The sequence below is a fragment of the Typopeltis vanoorti genome, chromosome 24 (genome assembly GCF_054136105.1).
Source record: "Typopeltis vanoorti isolate ZY-2024b chromosome 24, IOZ_Tvanoo_1.0, whole genome shotgun sequence".
Classification (NCBI taxonomy): Eukaryota; Metazoa; Arthropoda; class Arachnida; order Uropygi; family Thelyphonidae; genus Typopeltis; species Typopeltis vanoorti.
In genome coordinates, this window is record NC_143572.1 from 55364185 (window position 1) to 55380462 (window position 16278).

The window sequence follows — 16278 nt, forward strand, 5'->3', positions numbered from 1 at the left end:
GGAACTTTTCAGCCACTTCAGGCCTCCAATAAATGGGACAGTGGTCTCACACTGGGTGATGAAATTCATCTTCCACCTAAAGAAAAATCAAATGTCTATGTCCACAACGTGATTTGAATCACAGAAATATACATTACCATTCCTTATACGTGGGACTTCTCCTTCAATGTATAAGGGATGGTAATGTATATTTTTGGGATTTAAGAGAAGAATGTAGTGTTTAATTTTTTGAGAGAAAAGCCATTCACTGACAGAAGCTATTTAAAAAAAAAAAAAAAAATTTTAACTTTATAATCTTAGATTCAGTTCATGTATATGGATTACAAAGATGCTTAAAATCAAAAACAGGTTAATCCAGGAACTCTCTCTCATTACTGGCCACACTTCTTTCTATGTTAAAAAAACTCTGCTTTCAAATTTTGCTGAATAGACATAAGCCTCACACAATGCAGACATTAGGGTTAGTTTCAGTATAGCCTTCCTTTTTGCTAATGTACCCATCTTCCACCTAAACAAAACCATAGAATTTCTTCAGATTGTTTAGAAACACTAATATATCTACCTTATTCATCTTTATTTTGTACTATGGTTATTTTACTTGGCATGAAGTAATCCTACTAACAGATTAAAAGCACAGCTGTGGGTTCTTCTTTCCACCAGTCTTTCATAGAACACTGAACATTTTCTGCTCTCAAACCCACAATATGGCCACATCAGTGTTCTGCACTTGGTCACATGGGTTGAATGTGGTAGAAATGGTTATAATGCATCTGAAAAAGAAAACGGTAATTTTCTTCCTTTCCTTTCCTTGATGTCCTCCAAAGTTATCCTTTTCTGTCTATAGGAAATCTATCCACACTGGTGGTACATCCATCACCTTTCACATTATCACTTCTCCTCTCAACAGTTATTTTCACATCCATGACTATTTTAGTCAATGAGGTTCAAAATCAGTTTCTAGGAGGGGAAATACCTCTGCCAGAATTTGAATAACTTGGGGACCACCTGAAGAAAAACATTTAGAAAAAAAAAAAGTTATTCTAGTTGGCAACTAGAATCAAACCTGTAACAATCATTCTTTTGATAGTCTAGCATTATAGCTCTGAGATTATTGCCACAATTCTACCTGGTTGGTTATGGAAGATCATGAAGGTTGGAACATTTGAACACTCCAAGGTTTGTCAAATGAAGAAGAATAGGAGTATATTGTCATCAGTAAACTAGTGATAGTTTACTGATTTGATAGAAGAATATCGGGGTAAATTTGCATTAATTGGGAAATGTGAAGAGAGTAAACCACCTACCATGACACAGCAAATAACTAGTGAGAGAGAGAGGAAAAAAAAAACAGCAATCCAGTTGTCCATGCATCATCCGAACTTTGTCATTGTTCTTCCAGTTGTTGCCGTAATTTTCTACCTTGTTCCCACTGCACATGAGTTCTGGCTGAGCTCATACACGACATGGCTGTAGTACCTTCTGACATGTTATTCACAATGGTTATGAATGCTGCATATCACAAGTCACTTTGACTAAATACGGGAGATTTGTTCTGTCCATGTATTCATGGTCCAAAAAGGTCTAGTTGCCAACATGAATACATGCATTATTCAACGAGCTTGCAGATGTCGTCATTTAGTGTTATGTCTGTTTTTGAATGAAAGTTCAACGGCATTGTATTTGTTATTCTATAGGGTCTTTTGGACTGACATCGCAATGAGGTTGCAAAGCTTGCTGGCATTTTCAGTGATAAGCACATTAATGTTGAGACATTGATTGCGAATTGCTTCTATGCACAGCTAGGCTGTCCATGTGCTTTCTGAGATTTAGAAACCGTTTAACAGAGAGGAGGCACAGGGGACTAAAGAATGGCTGGCTGAGGTTGGTCATGAGTTTTATTGCCAATTCATCAATCTTTGTGCAATTAGCATGCATTGACTGGCAGCAAAAATTGCACTGAAGGCTCTTTTTCTTGTCCGCAATCTGTAGCTTGCAGCTATGGTGCTTCTGAACTTCAAGTGGCTTGTCAGGGTTGGTGAGATTTGTAGGGCTCTGTTGTTGTTTCCTTGGCTTTATTGCTGCTGCTTTTGCTTAGTGCTAAAGGCATATTTGTATGTAGTGCATGGATGCTTGCTTTGGCCGATATTAAAGTAGAAAAATTGTTTTGTTGAAAAGTTAAGAGTACTTACAGGTTGTCTTGAGTTCTTCAGTTCCAGTATATCTATTGTTGTACTGTCATTTTGGATGTAAAATTGGGTCAAAATCACTTTAAATATTAGTAAAATTAAAGAGCACAAAATCTAACCAACACAATCCAGAGTGCCACGCTTGGCTAGGAGAGGCTATATATTGTGCATCATAACTGATTAATGGTCCACCCACATACATATATATATATATTTGTGTGTGTGTGTGTGCACTGCAGTGTTCTTGATCAGTGAGTGGTCAGTAGTCCTTCCCTGGAATTCAGATATCTGTTGTTGTAACTGACTGATTTGTTCCATGATTGATGTTGATGCTTTTCCATCATGAATCAAAGAAGCTGACCTTTACATAGTTATATGAATATTTTGTTTGTATCTGACATTATTATATTATTTAGTTCCCTCACAGGAAAATAAAGGCTGGACCCATTTAATTAGCATGTCTTCTATCTCTAATTTTTTTTTGCAAGGAGTTGTATAAATACGAAGAAGTATTCTATGAAATATTATATAGTACAGCAGAATATAGTCTTGCATTTTAAATCTGAATATTCTTTAAATTTTGATCTGGATTGTTACTTAACAGTTGGGGGATAGGGTATTAAATAGTAGCCAGGAAAAAAGGTTTGTAGATTCATACTATATTTAAAAACTTTATTATGCTTATGTTAGTTGATTTATAAATCTGGAACTTCGTTTGATTATGAAATGGTAAATTATGTACAATTGCAAAGCACTGAGGTGAGACTCCTCTGAAGAACAGGTTTGATGCATTAAAGATTAGAAAAGAATGAATGGATTGCAAAATTACAAAATAATGTTACGATTATTTTTAAATGCTAAATTGCTTTTTTATGGCAAGAGGATTAATGCAACATTAAAAGGTGGTTGTAATATCTATCTAATGAAAGAAACTATAGACATTGTATATTTTTAAAATAATGTTAATATAAATAAACATTTTACTTCTAGAATGGCTGTTACCATGATCTAAGTGAATTTCATGTTGACATGATGCTTGTCAAGCATAACTGTGAGCTCTACAATCCATTGGGCCATGAAGCTCGTGAAGATTGTGAAGAAGTTTTTACATTTTATCTTCAAGAGTATAATAGGCTTGTTGAAAAATGGCAGAAGGTAAACTTCACATTCATTATGTATATATATGCAAAATTCCAAAATTTCTTCCCAAACACGCTTTGAATTGTTGTATTTATCTATAGATACATAATTTTTCCTACATTTGTTTTTCCTTCTATCAGGAAATAATATCTGTCATTACTAAGGATTACAGAATCTTAGTCTTATGTTCAAATAAATGAATGAAATCACTGAAAAGCATAATTAATGTTAATGATTAATTACTTATTACAGCTTCCTCAAACAATTTTCTTACCTGTTTCACGCTTGTAAATTATGTAGTGCCTTATAATAGGATTTTCTTTTTCATATGCTTCTGTCTTCACTTAAATAAAAACATGTACTGCCATCAGTTAGCTTAATGGAATTCAAAGATGGCAGATGTTGTTTAATTAAATGCTACTTCTGCAGTTGCTTGTATGTACCTAGATCTCCTGATTTAGGTATTCAGATTCCCACTTTTACTCATTAAATCAATATAGGTTATTACCTCTTGATTTTTCATCAGGTTTTTTTGGTAATTACACCACATTGTTATAGTTCATTATGAGTGTTGATATAGTAAGTATTATTATTATATGGTCATCTCCATGGAGTCTCCCTCCCCCCCATGTGAGGCACTTGTTTGTGGTGGAGGGGACCTCTCAGTGATACTAGCCCTTTTCATTCTTCCTCTTTACTTTGCTTTTCTTCGCGTATTCTTTGCTCTACTCCTGAGCCTTTTTACTTTCCTATCTTCCAGATTACCATCACTGGGATCTAATGCCTTGCTGCCCTGTTTGCCGTGTGGTGCAACCCATGGATATCCGGAAAGAGGGATCCTGCTAATCTTGCACTACTTTGGCCTCTGCTTCAGCAAGACAGGCAGTCTTGGATGGCAGCCAGAATTAATCAGCTAGTGGGTTTTCCTGCAAGGGTCAAGGTGTTGCAGTAAGTCTCTCACCCCATGGTCCAGCTACAGGGCCCAAGATTGCTGTGGTGTTTGTATGGTGTCCGGGGTAATGCTGGCATTCCACTCCTGAGTGCATTATTGCTTGCCTGAGAGTGGGTGTCCATATGTGGCTCTGGTGCCAAACCAAAAACCACTCTAGCAGGAATCTTTCATCCTCAGTTGTTTCAGGAGGCCCTAACAAAGCCCCAACCAAGTATTGATACCATTGATACACCTTTTGACAACAAGCAAGAAACAAAAGACATATGGCACCAGTTTTTCTAATCATCCATGGTACAGGTGAAAAGCCAATGGGAAAAATGTCACCTTCTTCATTCAAAAGAATATAGAAAGGCTTGCAGGTTCTCCCAAAACAGTAAAGAAGCTACGTCCTGGCGATGTCCTCATAGAAACATCATGTCGGCAACATTCAGAAAAACTACTCAGAGCAACATTAATATGCAGAATATATAACAATTATATCCCATAAAACACTCAATTCCTATAGAGGAATGATCTCAGAGTGAGATCTCCTAGATGTCCTTGATGAGGAGATATGTTCTCAGCTGAAAGATCATGGGTGACAGGTATCAGGCACATCATGATCTGTAGGGATGATCACCCGGTTCCAACCAGAAACATCATCTTTACATTTGATACTCCTAAGCTTCCAACATCTGTTAAAGCAGAGTATCTCAATTGCCTTGTTTGACTGTACATCCATAATCCACAAAGATGCTTCAAATGCCAGAAATACGGACATGCCCAAATAGCCTGTCATGGTTCTGTCACGAGTGCCCAATGTGGTAGTAAAGATCATGATAACCAATCTTGCTCTGCCAAGAAACAAGCTAAATGTGCAAACTATCAGGGAGACCACCAAGTGTACTCCTGTGCATGTCAGAAGTGAAAAGATAAGAAAGAAATACAAAAAATAAAAGCAGTATCATTTCATATCATATCAGGATGCAAGAAGAAAGTTAGCCACCACCACACCTGCTCTGAGATTCTCTTATGCTGAGAAGGTAACAGTAAAGAAAATGTCATCAGTAAAGAAAACTCTCATCATATTCCACCATATCTGAACTTTACAGTCATGACTGTTTCTCTGTTGAGTGCATCAATCGTGCAATGTAGGGGCCCCTCTCCGAAAATGGTTCCATTCGATGACCCACTTGTGAAAAACGATTATGGCAAGGTTATCACTTCAAGACAAACCACCAGACCCTTCCACAGAAAAAATGGATACTTCAGTATCCAATGAAGTACTGGATGTTTTTCCAGAGGAAGAGAAGGGCACTCATCCATACTTCAAAAATCTAATGAGAAATATAAACCCAATAAGGACAAGTCTTCAACCTCCCAGAAACCAGATAAATCTATGATGCCTAAACAATAGGAAAATTTGTACCATAGAACTGCAGATGAGTTTCACCAGAATATTGATGATATCAAGCACCACAGAAACACAGACTTTTTTGTTTTTGTCTGCAGAAAACTTATTTAAAACCCAATGAGGATCCTACCATCAGGAATATCACTCTTGTATTCTAGGACAGAACTGGAGATGGCCCTGCACATGGAGTAGCTATTCTCATACTCCATTCCATCATGTTCAGCTTTATACTGCTCTGGAAGAGGTAGCGATTTGCCTATCTGTGAAATATATAATCACAGTATGCTCAACATATTTACTACCAGGTTCTGAACTAAATGAAACATAACTTGATAATCTCATAATGCAACTGCCTAAGCCCATACTCCTAATGGGTAACTGTCATGAACATAACACTTTGTGGAGTAGTACCACAAAGTGTTATGTCCAACACCAAACACAAATAGACAAGACCATATCATTGAGTGAATGCTCCACAACCACAAACTCTCCCTTATTAATAATGAAGCAAATACCTTATTCAGCAATCGATCTTACAGTATGCTCACCTGCCATTTTTCCACTGCTCATATGGAAATGATCGCTTCCAAAACATATATGGAAGCAATCATTTCCATCTTATCAGTACTATGTCTTCACAGGAACAATGTCCTCCTACCTCAGATGCCCATCTGGAAAATGGATCAGGCTAACTGGAATACATTTTCCCATCTTCTGAAATTTAATACTAAAGCTGTCAGCCAAACACCATTAATGAAGCAGTGAAGAATGTAACAGATTGTATGGTGCATGCAGCAACTGCAGGAATTCCAAAAACATTATCCCAATTTTTACTCTATCTAAAGCATTGGTGGAACCCAAGAATGTCAAGCCAAAAAAAATCAAGATAGAGCATCAGGTATTTTTCATAGATATCCTACCACAACAAACTTAATAACATTTAAATGTGCTCATGTCAAAGCATATGATGTGAAACATCAGAATCAAAAACAATCCTGGCTCTAATTTACATCATCGATTAATAAAACAACCAGTGCAAAAACTGTCTGGGATAAAATCTGGAAGATGAAAGGTAGATATGGAACACACCAGTTGTCTACCTTGGAACATAATGGATGTATTATTGCTGATCCCAAAGCTACTGCTGACACTTTGGGTGAAAACTTTGCCAGAATCTCAACAGCAGCCTCATATCCTCATGAACTTTTAATATTGAAAGAGCAGCAAGAGAGACAGCGATTAACTTCTGTACCGAGGGCATAGAGCCATGCAATCAGCCATTTGTTAAAGAGGAACTGAAAAGAGCCCTTTTGCTATCTCACCTTAGTGTAGTTGGCCCTAATGACATCCATTATGTCATTAGGGCATAAAACAACTTCAATCATCTTCTATCGATCTCCTGCTCTTACTATATAACAGAATATTTGCAGAGGAAGAGTATCCTGACTCTTGGCATAAGCCAATTATCATTGCTATCCCAAAGCCAGGCAAGGATCCCATTGATCTGACTAGCTGTCTTTGTAAGGTCTTGGAAAAAATGAAGTTTACTGCTTAGAAAACAGTAAACTTTTTCCAACATACAAAGTGGCTTTTGTAGACACCAGTCAACCTTGGACTATTTGGTCTATTTAGAAACATGTATAAGATACTTTCTTGAAAGAGAGCATGTGGTTTCAATGTTTTTTGACATGGAAAAAGCCTATGATATAGCCTGGAGATATGGCATATTAAAGGGCCTGTTTTCTCTCTAACTGTGTGTTCCAAGTCTGGGCAGGTAGTATATTATCTCAACTATATCATCAAGAAGAGGGGCTCCTCAAATCTCTGTCTTAAGTGTGACTTTCTTCGCTATTAAAGCAAACTCAGTTACTGAACTGCTTCCTCCCACAGTAGGCAATTGTCTTTATGTTGATGATTTTACAATTTACTCTCTCTCCTGCAATATGTGGGTCATCGAAAGACAACTTCAACAAGCAATCTATCGTGTCTCTTCATGGGCTCTTTGTCATTGGTTCAGGTTATCTGTTGGAAAAAAATCATCTTCTACATTTACACTTCTGCCAGAAATGCACTCTCCACCTCTATCCTGATTTAAGAGTGGGATGAGCTTGTAGTTCCATAGACCAAGTTTCTTGGATTCATCTTTGATAGAAAGTTCACTTTCTTTACACATTCATCATCTTCTGGATAAGGGCAAAAAAGCATTGAACATCCTCTGCACACTACCTCTACTGAATGTGGTGCTGATCGATGTTCAAAGCCTTGATTATGGGTCCTAGGCTTACTGTTCTTCAAGGGATGATAAACCTGGTTGATCATCCCTTGATTAACTAATAAGGTTGATCATCCCTTGATAAGGCCAATTAGCTACTGATGCTTTTTGCACATTACTCATTCAAAACCTTGATGTTGAATCAAATGAACCCCCTTTATCACTTAGACAAAAATATGCGTCTCTTAATTATAAAGATATACCCTAAAAATAAAGTCCCTTCCAGATCACACATGCCAGACTGCCATCCATCCTTTTGGTATGTGCTTTAAAGAGGCTATGGAAGCTATTGGCATGAGTGCTGACAACATTACCCACACCACAAACAAAACAGCGTTCCTCCATGGCAGGCTTGCACCCCAATCCTGCAATCTCAGAAGTTTTATACACCCTCATCTGTCTACCTTCAATTGTTCAATGCATGCAGAATAGCCCACTCTGATTTCTTGCCCATCTTTGCTAATGGTTCGAAATCAGAGATCGCTGTTGGCTGCGCTGTTGTGTTCTCATCATTACAATTTCTAACCAGATTCCACCTGATTGCAGTAACTATATAGCAGAATTATATGCGATTCAGCTCACACTTGTGCATTTCAAAGAAAACTCCTGCCAGAAGTGTATAATTTATATAGACTCTTTCAGTTCTTTACAGCTATCTTCTCTCTGGTATATAATCCACATCCACTGCTTGATGAAGTGCTTTAACTCTTACACAAAATACGGACCTCTAATTTTGATGTTCAGCTGTGTTGGATTCCCAGCCACATTAAAATTAAGGGAAATGACATGGCAGATGCAGCTGCTAGATCAGCTCATACTTTCTTCACCTTCTGTTTGATGATCCGTTATACTGACTACACACAGGTTATCAAATCAGAGTTAACTGCACAATGGCAGTACTCATGGCAGTAAACACTGACAAACAAATTGGTTGACATTAAGCCTGGAAGTCTAGTCATTGTAGGAACAGAAGAGAGGAAGTTGTTCTTGCTAGGCTCTGCATAGGTCACAATCATCTCACACATTCTTATTTACTGAGGACTGATGTGTGGGAAATGCAACACCTGTCTTACCATGAGTCATCTGGTGGAGTGCAAGTGCTTCACACAAGAGAGAAATTGTATATTTAATTATCCGGCCAAGCCTTACACACTCAGACAAATTGCACAAGGTTTTTAGATTTTTAAAAAACATTAATTTATTCAAAGACATTTGATTATGGATTCGTGTATATGTTGATGCCACATTGTAAATACTGAACTTTGTACATACTTTTTATTTATTTACTCATTTATCTTCTAATAACTTTGTACATATATTTTATACTGTTCACTATTTTATCTTCTTGTAACTATTTATTTATCTACCAACACCCTGTGTACTGCTGTAACCTATGTCCTGGCACAATACGACCTTTGCTTTCCTTGCATCATAAAACCCCAAATCAATGAATCAATCAAACCACACAGTCAGAAGGCTCATCACAGAAGATCCATCTTTATACACACAATACCTATCATACCTCGCCTTAAACTCATTTGGTGTCAGGTCAGAGCACTTCCAACTAATTCCAGCAATTCATTGCACTCATTCATCACTGTCCAAGCATAAAATTTAGTCTTCACATCCTTAATAATCACACTCCTTCCAGGGTGGCCCTTAGTTCTCTCTCTATTCATTGTGTATTGAAAATTTTCATGTTGATCTTATAGAACCCCTTTAATAACTCAGAAGTTTGTCATGTTTCCTCTTTTCCACTCAACTAAACCTTGCAACCCACATACCATCAACTTATCCTCACAGAGAGCATTTCACAGACTTGTCACTAGCTTGGTCTCTTGTCTCTGGATCCTCTGCACCACCTTCTGATCCCCACCCAGGTGACCAAATTTGTGCACAATAGTCAATATGTGGCTAAATCTACCTTTATAAAGAGGGATAATAACCTCCCTATCTGTTCTTGCTAGTTTCTTTTTCAATGTCCAAGTAATCCTTTCAGCTATTTGCCAACTTTAGCAATATGCCCTGTTGCCTTCACCTCTCTGTCCACCATTACCCCCAAGTTCCTAGCCCTATCAATTTCCTCATCATTCCAGTACCATCAATGTGATACACAGTATGTAAAATAAATTTGTTATGTATGTCATATATGTGCAATTCAACTATTTTAGGCACTAAAAACTGTATCTAAATAGATAAAATGCTCTGCTGGTTATGTGTTCTCCGTTGAGAATGCAGTAAAGTTTTCTATGTTCCTGCCTATTTTCAGTTTATTTAGAGAATCCCAGAAACTTGCACTCAACTTGTTTAGAAGTACAAAATCTGCATAAAGCAAAGAGCTAAGTTTAATATTTATGGTTCTGATTTTGGGTTTAATGCCACTTTCTTTCATAATTTTGTTTCAAAGAATAAATAGGTTGGGAGTGAAACAGATGTGCTGCCGTATTAATCAAGAGATCCACAAGAAGATGATGTAGAAGGAATATCGTGAGAATAAGAGTGTGAGGAGTTATGAAATATATATATAGTTCAGGTCAAAAAAGAGTAGCGGGTGTTGTGCAGAAAGTTAAATCGGAATATGAAAAGAAATTGGCTATGCAAGCTAAAGGCAATCCAAAAAGAATTTTATTGTTATGCTGCAAGAAAAAGAATGAATGAATATGAAAGAATAACTATTGAATGCAGATAGTACTCGCCGGCATGGTTGTCCAAGTGGTTAGCATATTTGCTCTTCAGCCAAGAGGCTGTAGGTTTGAATCCTGCAAAGGGCATCATGGTTTGTGATTGTCCTGGCGCAGTATGACCTTTGATGTCTTTGTGCCATAAAAATCAAATTAAAAAAAAAACGGTACTCTGCTGTGAGAAACTAATAAGATTGTTCAAATAATGAGTGCTCACTTTGCTAAGATATATCAGCCAGGTGTATGTAACATGGTTACATACACTTTATATTCTTCTCCAAGTTGGTAACCTGGAGAAGAATTTGTCAATAGGGACAGATGAAATATTAGTAAGTTTGCTAAAGGAATATTCAGCTCAATTGGCTAGGCCTTGCACATGTTTGTATAACTTGAGTCTCAGCTCAGGAATGATACTTCCATTGTTACAAGGGTTGTCCAAAAAACTGATGTGTCTAACTGCCAACCTATCAGTATGTCTGGTGTGATAATGAGATTTTAGAGACCTTGGTAAGAACTCACATACAGAAATGGTCGACAAACAAACTATACTCTGTAAGGAGTAGCATGGGTTTACTAAAGGAAGGTCATGTTTTAGCAATTTGTTCATATTTTGATTGAACAACAATGGCCTAAGAACCAAAACCTGAGATACACCACTGATTACCTTAAATCTGGTGGATTCACACCCATCATATACCACTTTTTGGATAAAGGGAATGGATACACTATGATAATGTTGGATTTTGCTAAGACATTTGATAGGATACCACACAAAAGGCTGTTACATAAATTGGAAAATATGGGACTGGAATATAAACTCCTAACTTGGATCAGTGGATAGTTGACAGACAGATATCAAAAAGTGGTATATGGTGGGTGTGAATCCACCAGATTTAAGGTGATCAGTGGTGTATCTCAGGTTTTGGTTCTTAGGCCATTGTTGTTCAATCTATAGATTAATGACATTAGGAAGAGTTTAACAGAAGATGTGCAATTGTTTGCCAATAATGCAAAGATAGGCAATCAGGGATGCTACTGATATTCAGCACTTACAAAATGATTTGAATAGACTGGAAATTTAGGCAAATGAAAATGGCTTTCAGTTTAATGTTAGTAAGTGTAAAGTTATGATGATGAGATTATATTAGTGGGGTTATGCTACAAGAAACTGATGAGGCTAGAGATCTTGGTGGATACGAATAATTCGATGTTCAAAGATTATATAACAAAAGTTGCAAATACAACTCAGAGGATAATTGCAATGTTGAAGCGAACCTTGACATGTAAGGATAAGGAAGTTATTTTGCCACTTTATAAGGCCTTGATAAGATCACACTTGAATTATTGTGAGCAGATTTCTTCAAGGGGATAAAGAAACTGTGGAAAGGGTGCAAAGAAGAGTTACAAAGATTATATCTGGATTATGAGATTTAGATTATGAGGACAGATTGCGAGTATGTGGATTACAGACTGGTTAACGGGAGAAAGAGGGAGTGATAGGATGGAAATTTATAAACTTTTAAATGGATGTTAGAGGATATCATCTGATGAAATTTTGCATTATATGGAAGGTGGGGGAAAGAACATGGGGGTATCCATGAGCACCAGTCAAGAAAGGGGGTAAGAACTAGGTTTTTCTCTCACAGAACAGAAAGTGAGTGAAATAGTTTGCCTTTAGGGGTAATGAGTGCATCTAGTGTGAATGAATTTAAGGGAAGGTATGAGAGTTGGTTTGGGTGATTTATAGCCTCTCTCATTGAGTCCTTGACTCCCTGGAGGTCTCAAATAATAATAATTATAATAATAATGAAATCCCTACGGATGATGAATAAAAGTAGAGATAGTGTGCACGCTTATCTTACAAGGGACTTTTTTTTACATAAGACCATCTTCCTGTATTTCCTTCAATTCACATTGCATGCTTACAACTTAAATATAGACTGTGTGCTGCCCTGTATAATGTTCCATTTATCCCATATAATTGTAGCATTTGAAAAACTTTTCTATAGTCACCTTGTTATGTGCTTTTTCTAAATCTACAATTCTTAAGTACAGATTCTGGCTACATTCCCATTATTTCTCAACTATTTGTCATGAAGTTAAAACCTAATCTTGACAAACATGTATTGGGCCTGGACCCAGCTTGTTCTTCAAGTTTGTCTTCCACAAGATTTCTTGATCTCATCTCAAATATGCTTGCATAACTCTTACGTGATAGATATTCCTCTAATTCTCACATTATAGATGGGAGGTAACTCTGCTCTATCATTCTTTTTTTTTCTTTTCTTTTCTTTTTCATCCATTCTCATATGTTTCAACCAATCATGATACCTTTGTACTGTTTCTTGGACTTACTTCAGCAGAGATGTAATACTGCTTAATTTTTCAGTGTTCATAAGTCTTTTTATAGTATTTCAGTATTATATAATGGCATCTAAAATATTTGAATATTATGTAATTGTATATCATTAAAGTACAAGTTTTTCTGAACACTTTTCCTATTATATTTTCAGTTACTAACATGCAGTGCATTTCTGCCATTTATTTTTATAGAGCCATCTGCTGTCTTTTTCGCCAAAAAGAGCAAAAACAAGTTGAATAGTGAAATTTAGGTGCACATTGATATTCTCAAAAAGAAACAGAAAATGGAGACAGAAAAACTGTGTTTTTCCTATTGTACAATTTTTTGTAAATATGGATTTTTTAAGAAAAACTGGTGTCAGTATAATGATGTGAACACAAAAAAAAGTACCACCTACTCAGATTGTATATAAAGGAACAGGAGTGATGGCACTATTTTACTGACACAAACCATGTATATTTTGTACAGTGATGTTTTGAAAAGGCAGAAAGGGATAGTTGCTAATGATTTGTGAAAACATCTTAATTACGTTTGATCTTTTCTAGCATGACTATTTTGTAATAAAATAAAATCTCCCCTTCCTCCTTTCTCCTACCTCCAGATTTTTGTAGAATTATCAATTTTATATAATTTGACGTAACTTATTTGTACATTCTTACAATCAGCCCTGTAGGTAAAGAATTTAATTCTTGCTGGACAAAAACATTTGTATCTATCTCCTCTCACAACTTGAGGCTATATCAAAATCATCGATAAAAAAGTTGAAATTAAATGACAGTATTTAAAGTAAAACTGTGCATATGTTCTTAAGTATGTGTGCCGTGTAAAGATTTTTTTATCATACATCAATATTATTTTTATTATATATACATATGTATGTGTGTATATATATATATATATATGGTTTTATTTTGTTTTAAATATTTTAATGGAAAACCAAATAGCTAATATAAAGTATGTATAATTAATGTTTACCAGTGCATCATGAAAAGTAAAAGAGAACTCTACCTTTATACAGTAGCTCTGCATATTTCTACAGTAAATAAACATAACAATCTGCTTGTCATTAATTTTGAAAATGTTTCATCCAGTATACTCCTCAATCAATTGCTAAGAAATTTATTTCTATTAAAAAAAAAAATTTTTTTAAGATATTGAGTTTGTAGTTTACATTCTGTAGTTGATAACATTTTTCTTGTTTACTTTTTCTGTGAAAACTTTGAATATTCTTTAATTATTTAATTCATTATATCAGTAAGAATTATCTTCAAGAATTTTAATTCATTCCACTTTAATGATGAAGTTGGTGAGTAAGCTAATGGAAAATCCTAAGAAGCTCTGAAGTAAAAGAAACGATGATTGTGAGAAATAATCTTATTGAATGTGAGTTAAGAGAGATGGAAGCTGCACTTAATTCAACTGCTTGGTAATTTTGCTGCTAGATGAAAGGTTGTTGATCACTCATCCAAATGGAACTAACATGATACCTAAGTAAGAATATATTAGAGATATTGTAGCATCTCAGGTAGCAGCACTTTTAGATGAGATTTCAGTATATTTGTTAAGGGACTGTGCAGCTAAATTGATATTGCCTTTAATATGGTTATTGTCTTAAAAGCAGAGTCCTGCAGTAGTGAAGATTTTCCCATTACAAGGAATAGCATTTGAATAGAAGAAACAAATTATAGACCATTCATATTAGTGCTTCACAGTATAAACATAGGGAAAACAAATTTATTGAACTTACTAATATTTCGCTTGTATTCTCCTTAGCATCTTCAGGTCACAAATTATAACTGTGACAAGCACACAGAAAAAAAAAGAAAAAAAAAAAAACTAAATCATTGGAAATATTCAAATTGTAACTGAAACAAAATTTATATCCTAATTATAACCATCTATGGGCCAAATAACTGTAAAGTTAATTTGGAGAAGTCAGGCTATCTGGTTTCAAATGAAAATGACTGTCTCCCAGATCTTTACCAAATGAATGCAACAATACTTGAGTTTGGGATGATGCTTCATAGCAGATGCCAATTCTAAAAAATTGTCTCTCAGACCTGTAGTGACTTCTGTGTAATACTGATGTCTTACTTCATTTGATTCTATGTAAGGAGTATCCAGAGCATGATCTGCTACAACTTGCTGTATAGATGATCATGAATTTAATTTTTGTGTTCTTTGAGGCAGATATTAAATGATCAACCAGTGTGTCCAAAGTAAGCGACACTGAAAGCAAAAGGAGCTTTATAATTTAATAAAAGAGGGAGAGTTGCCTGTGATGGTGGTGAGGAAGTGATTTGGATAAATGTTTAGCCAGTCTGTAGGTGGAACTGTCTGTGCTGTCAACTATTGGATGAAGGTTGTTATTAGGTTTGTGAATTTTGGGATTCCACACATCTGGAATGGTTTGACATGAAAAGGTTTAAGCTTTTTGATAATCTCTTTGGGCCAAGATGTAACTTTTTTTAATAATTTATTTATATATATATATATATATATGTATATATGTATGTATATATATATATATATATGTATGTATATATGTAGAAAGTTTTTTACCTTGGGTATAATATATGTTAAAGATACCAAGTTATTTTAAATATAAACCTGGTTTCTTACTCCATTTCCCAAGTAAGCAAACAAACAAGTCAGTCAAGTTTGCACCTGCAAGTGTTGCAAGTCTGGCTGACCCTGCACGTAGTGCAAGTCCAAGGCAACTCGTGGTAAAGGTAGAATAAGCTCTGATCACTATTCTTAATATTTACCATTAATGCAAAGCACATCTCCTGGAGGAGATGTATGATGCTATGTATTAAAGGCAAGGGGCCGCTACCCAGACCGGTTTTGACCTTTATTGATCAGTGGGAGCCAGGTTTTGTCAGTTATTTTATTTGATCTTGACTTGGATATCATTAGAATAACAATAGAGGAAGAACATTTATATACATGCCAGCAGACTTGGAGATGTTGTTTTGGTAAAATATTTATAAGCTCTGTATTACTTAAAACTTAGTATTTCTTAGCCTGGCTCCCACTGATGAGAACCTCAATAAAGGTCGAAACCTGTCTGGGTAGTGGCCCCTTGCCTTTAATACACAGCATCATACATCTCCTCCAGGAGGTGTGCTTTGCATTAAGGATAAATATTAAGAATAGTGATCAGAGCTTATTCTACCTTTACCACAAGTTGCCTTGGACTTGCACTATGTGCAGGATCAGTAGACTTGCAACACTTGCAGGTGCAAACTTGACTGACTTGTCTGTTTGCTTACTTGCGAAATGGAGTAAA

At 35.9% G+C, this 16278-nt stretch overlaps 1 protein-coding gene across 7 annotated transcripts in view; it reads left to right on the plus strand.

Annotated features, from left to right (window-relative positions):
- The window catches only part of LOC150093229 (uncharacterized), a 307481-nt gene extending 293409 nt beyond the window's left edge, over nucleotides 1-14072 (plus strand). For all 7 annotated transcript variants that reach the window (XM_090413531.1, XM_090413528.1, XM_090413534.1 and 4 more), the window contains 2 exons: nucleotides 3177-3341; nucleotides 13178-14072. In XM_090413531.1, the coding sequence (XP_090269657.1) occupies nucleotides 3177-3341; nucleotides 13178-13222 (210 nt within the window). In that variant the 3' untranslated portion in view covers nucleotides 13223-14072. The remainder of the gene's footprint in view (nucleotides 1-3176; nucleotides 3342-13177) is intronic.
- Nucleotides 14073-16278: the final 2206 nt, after the last annotated feature.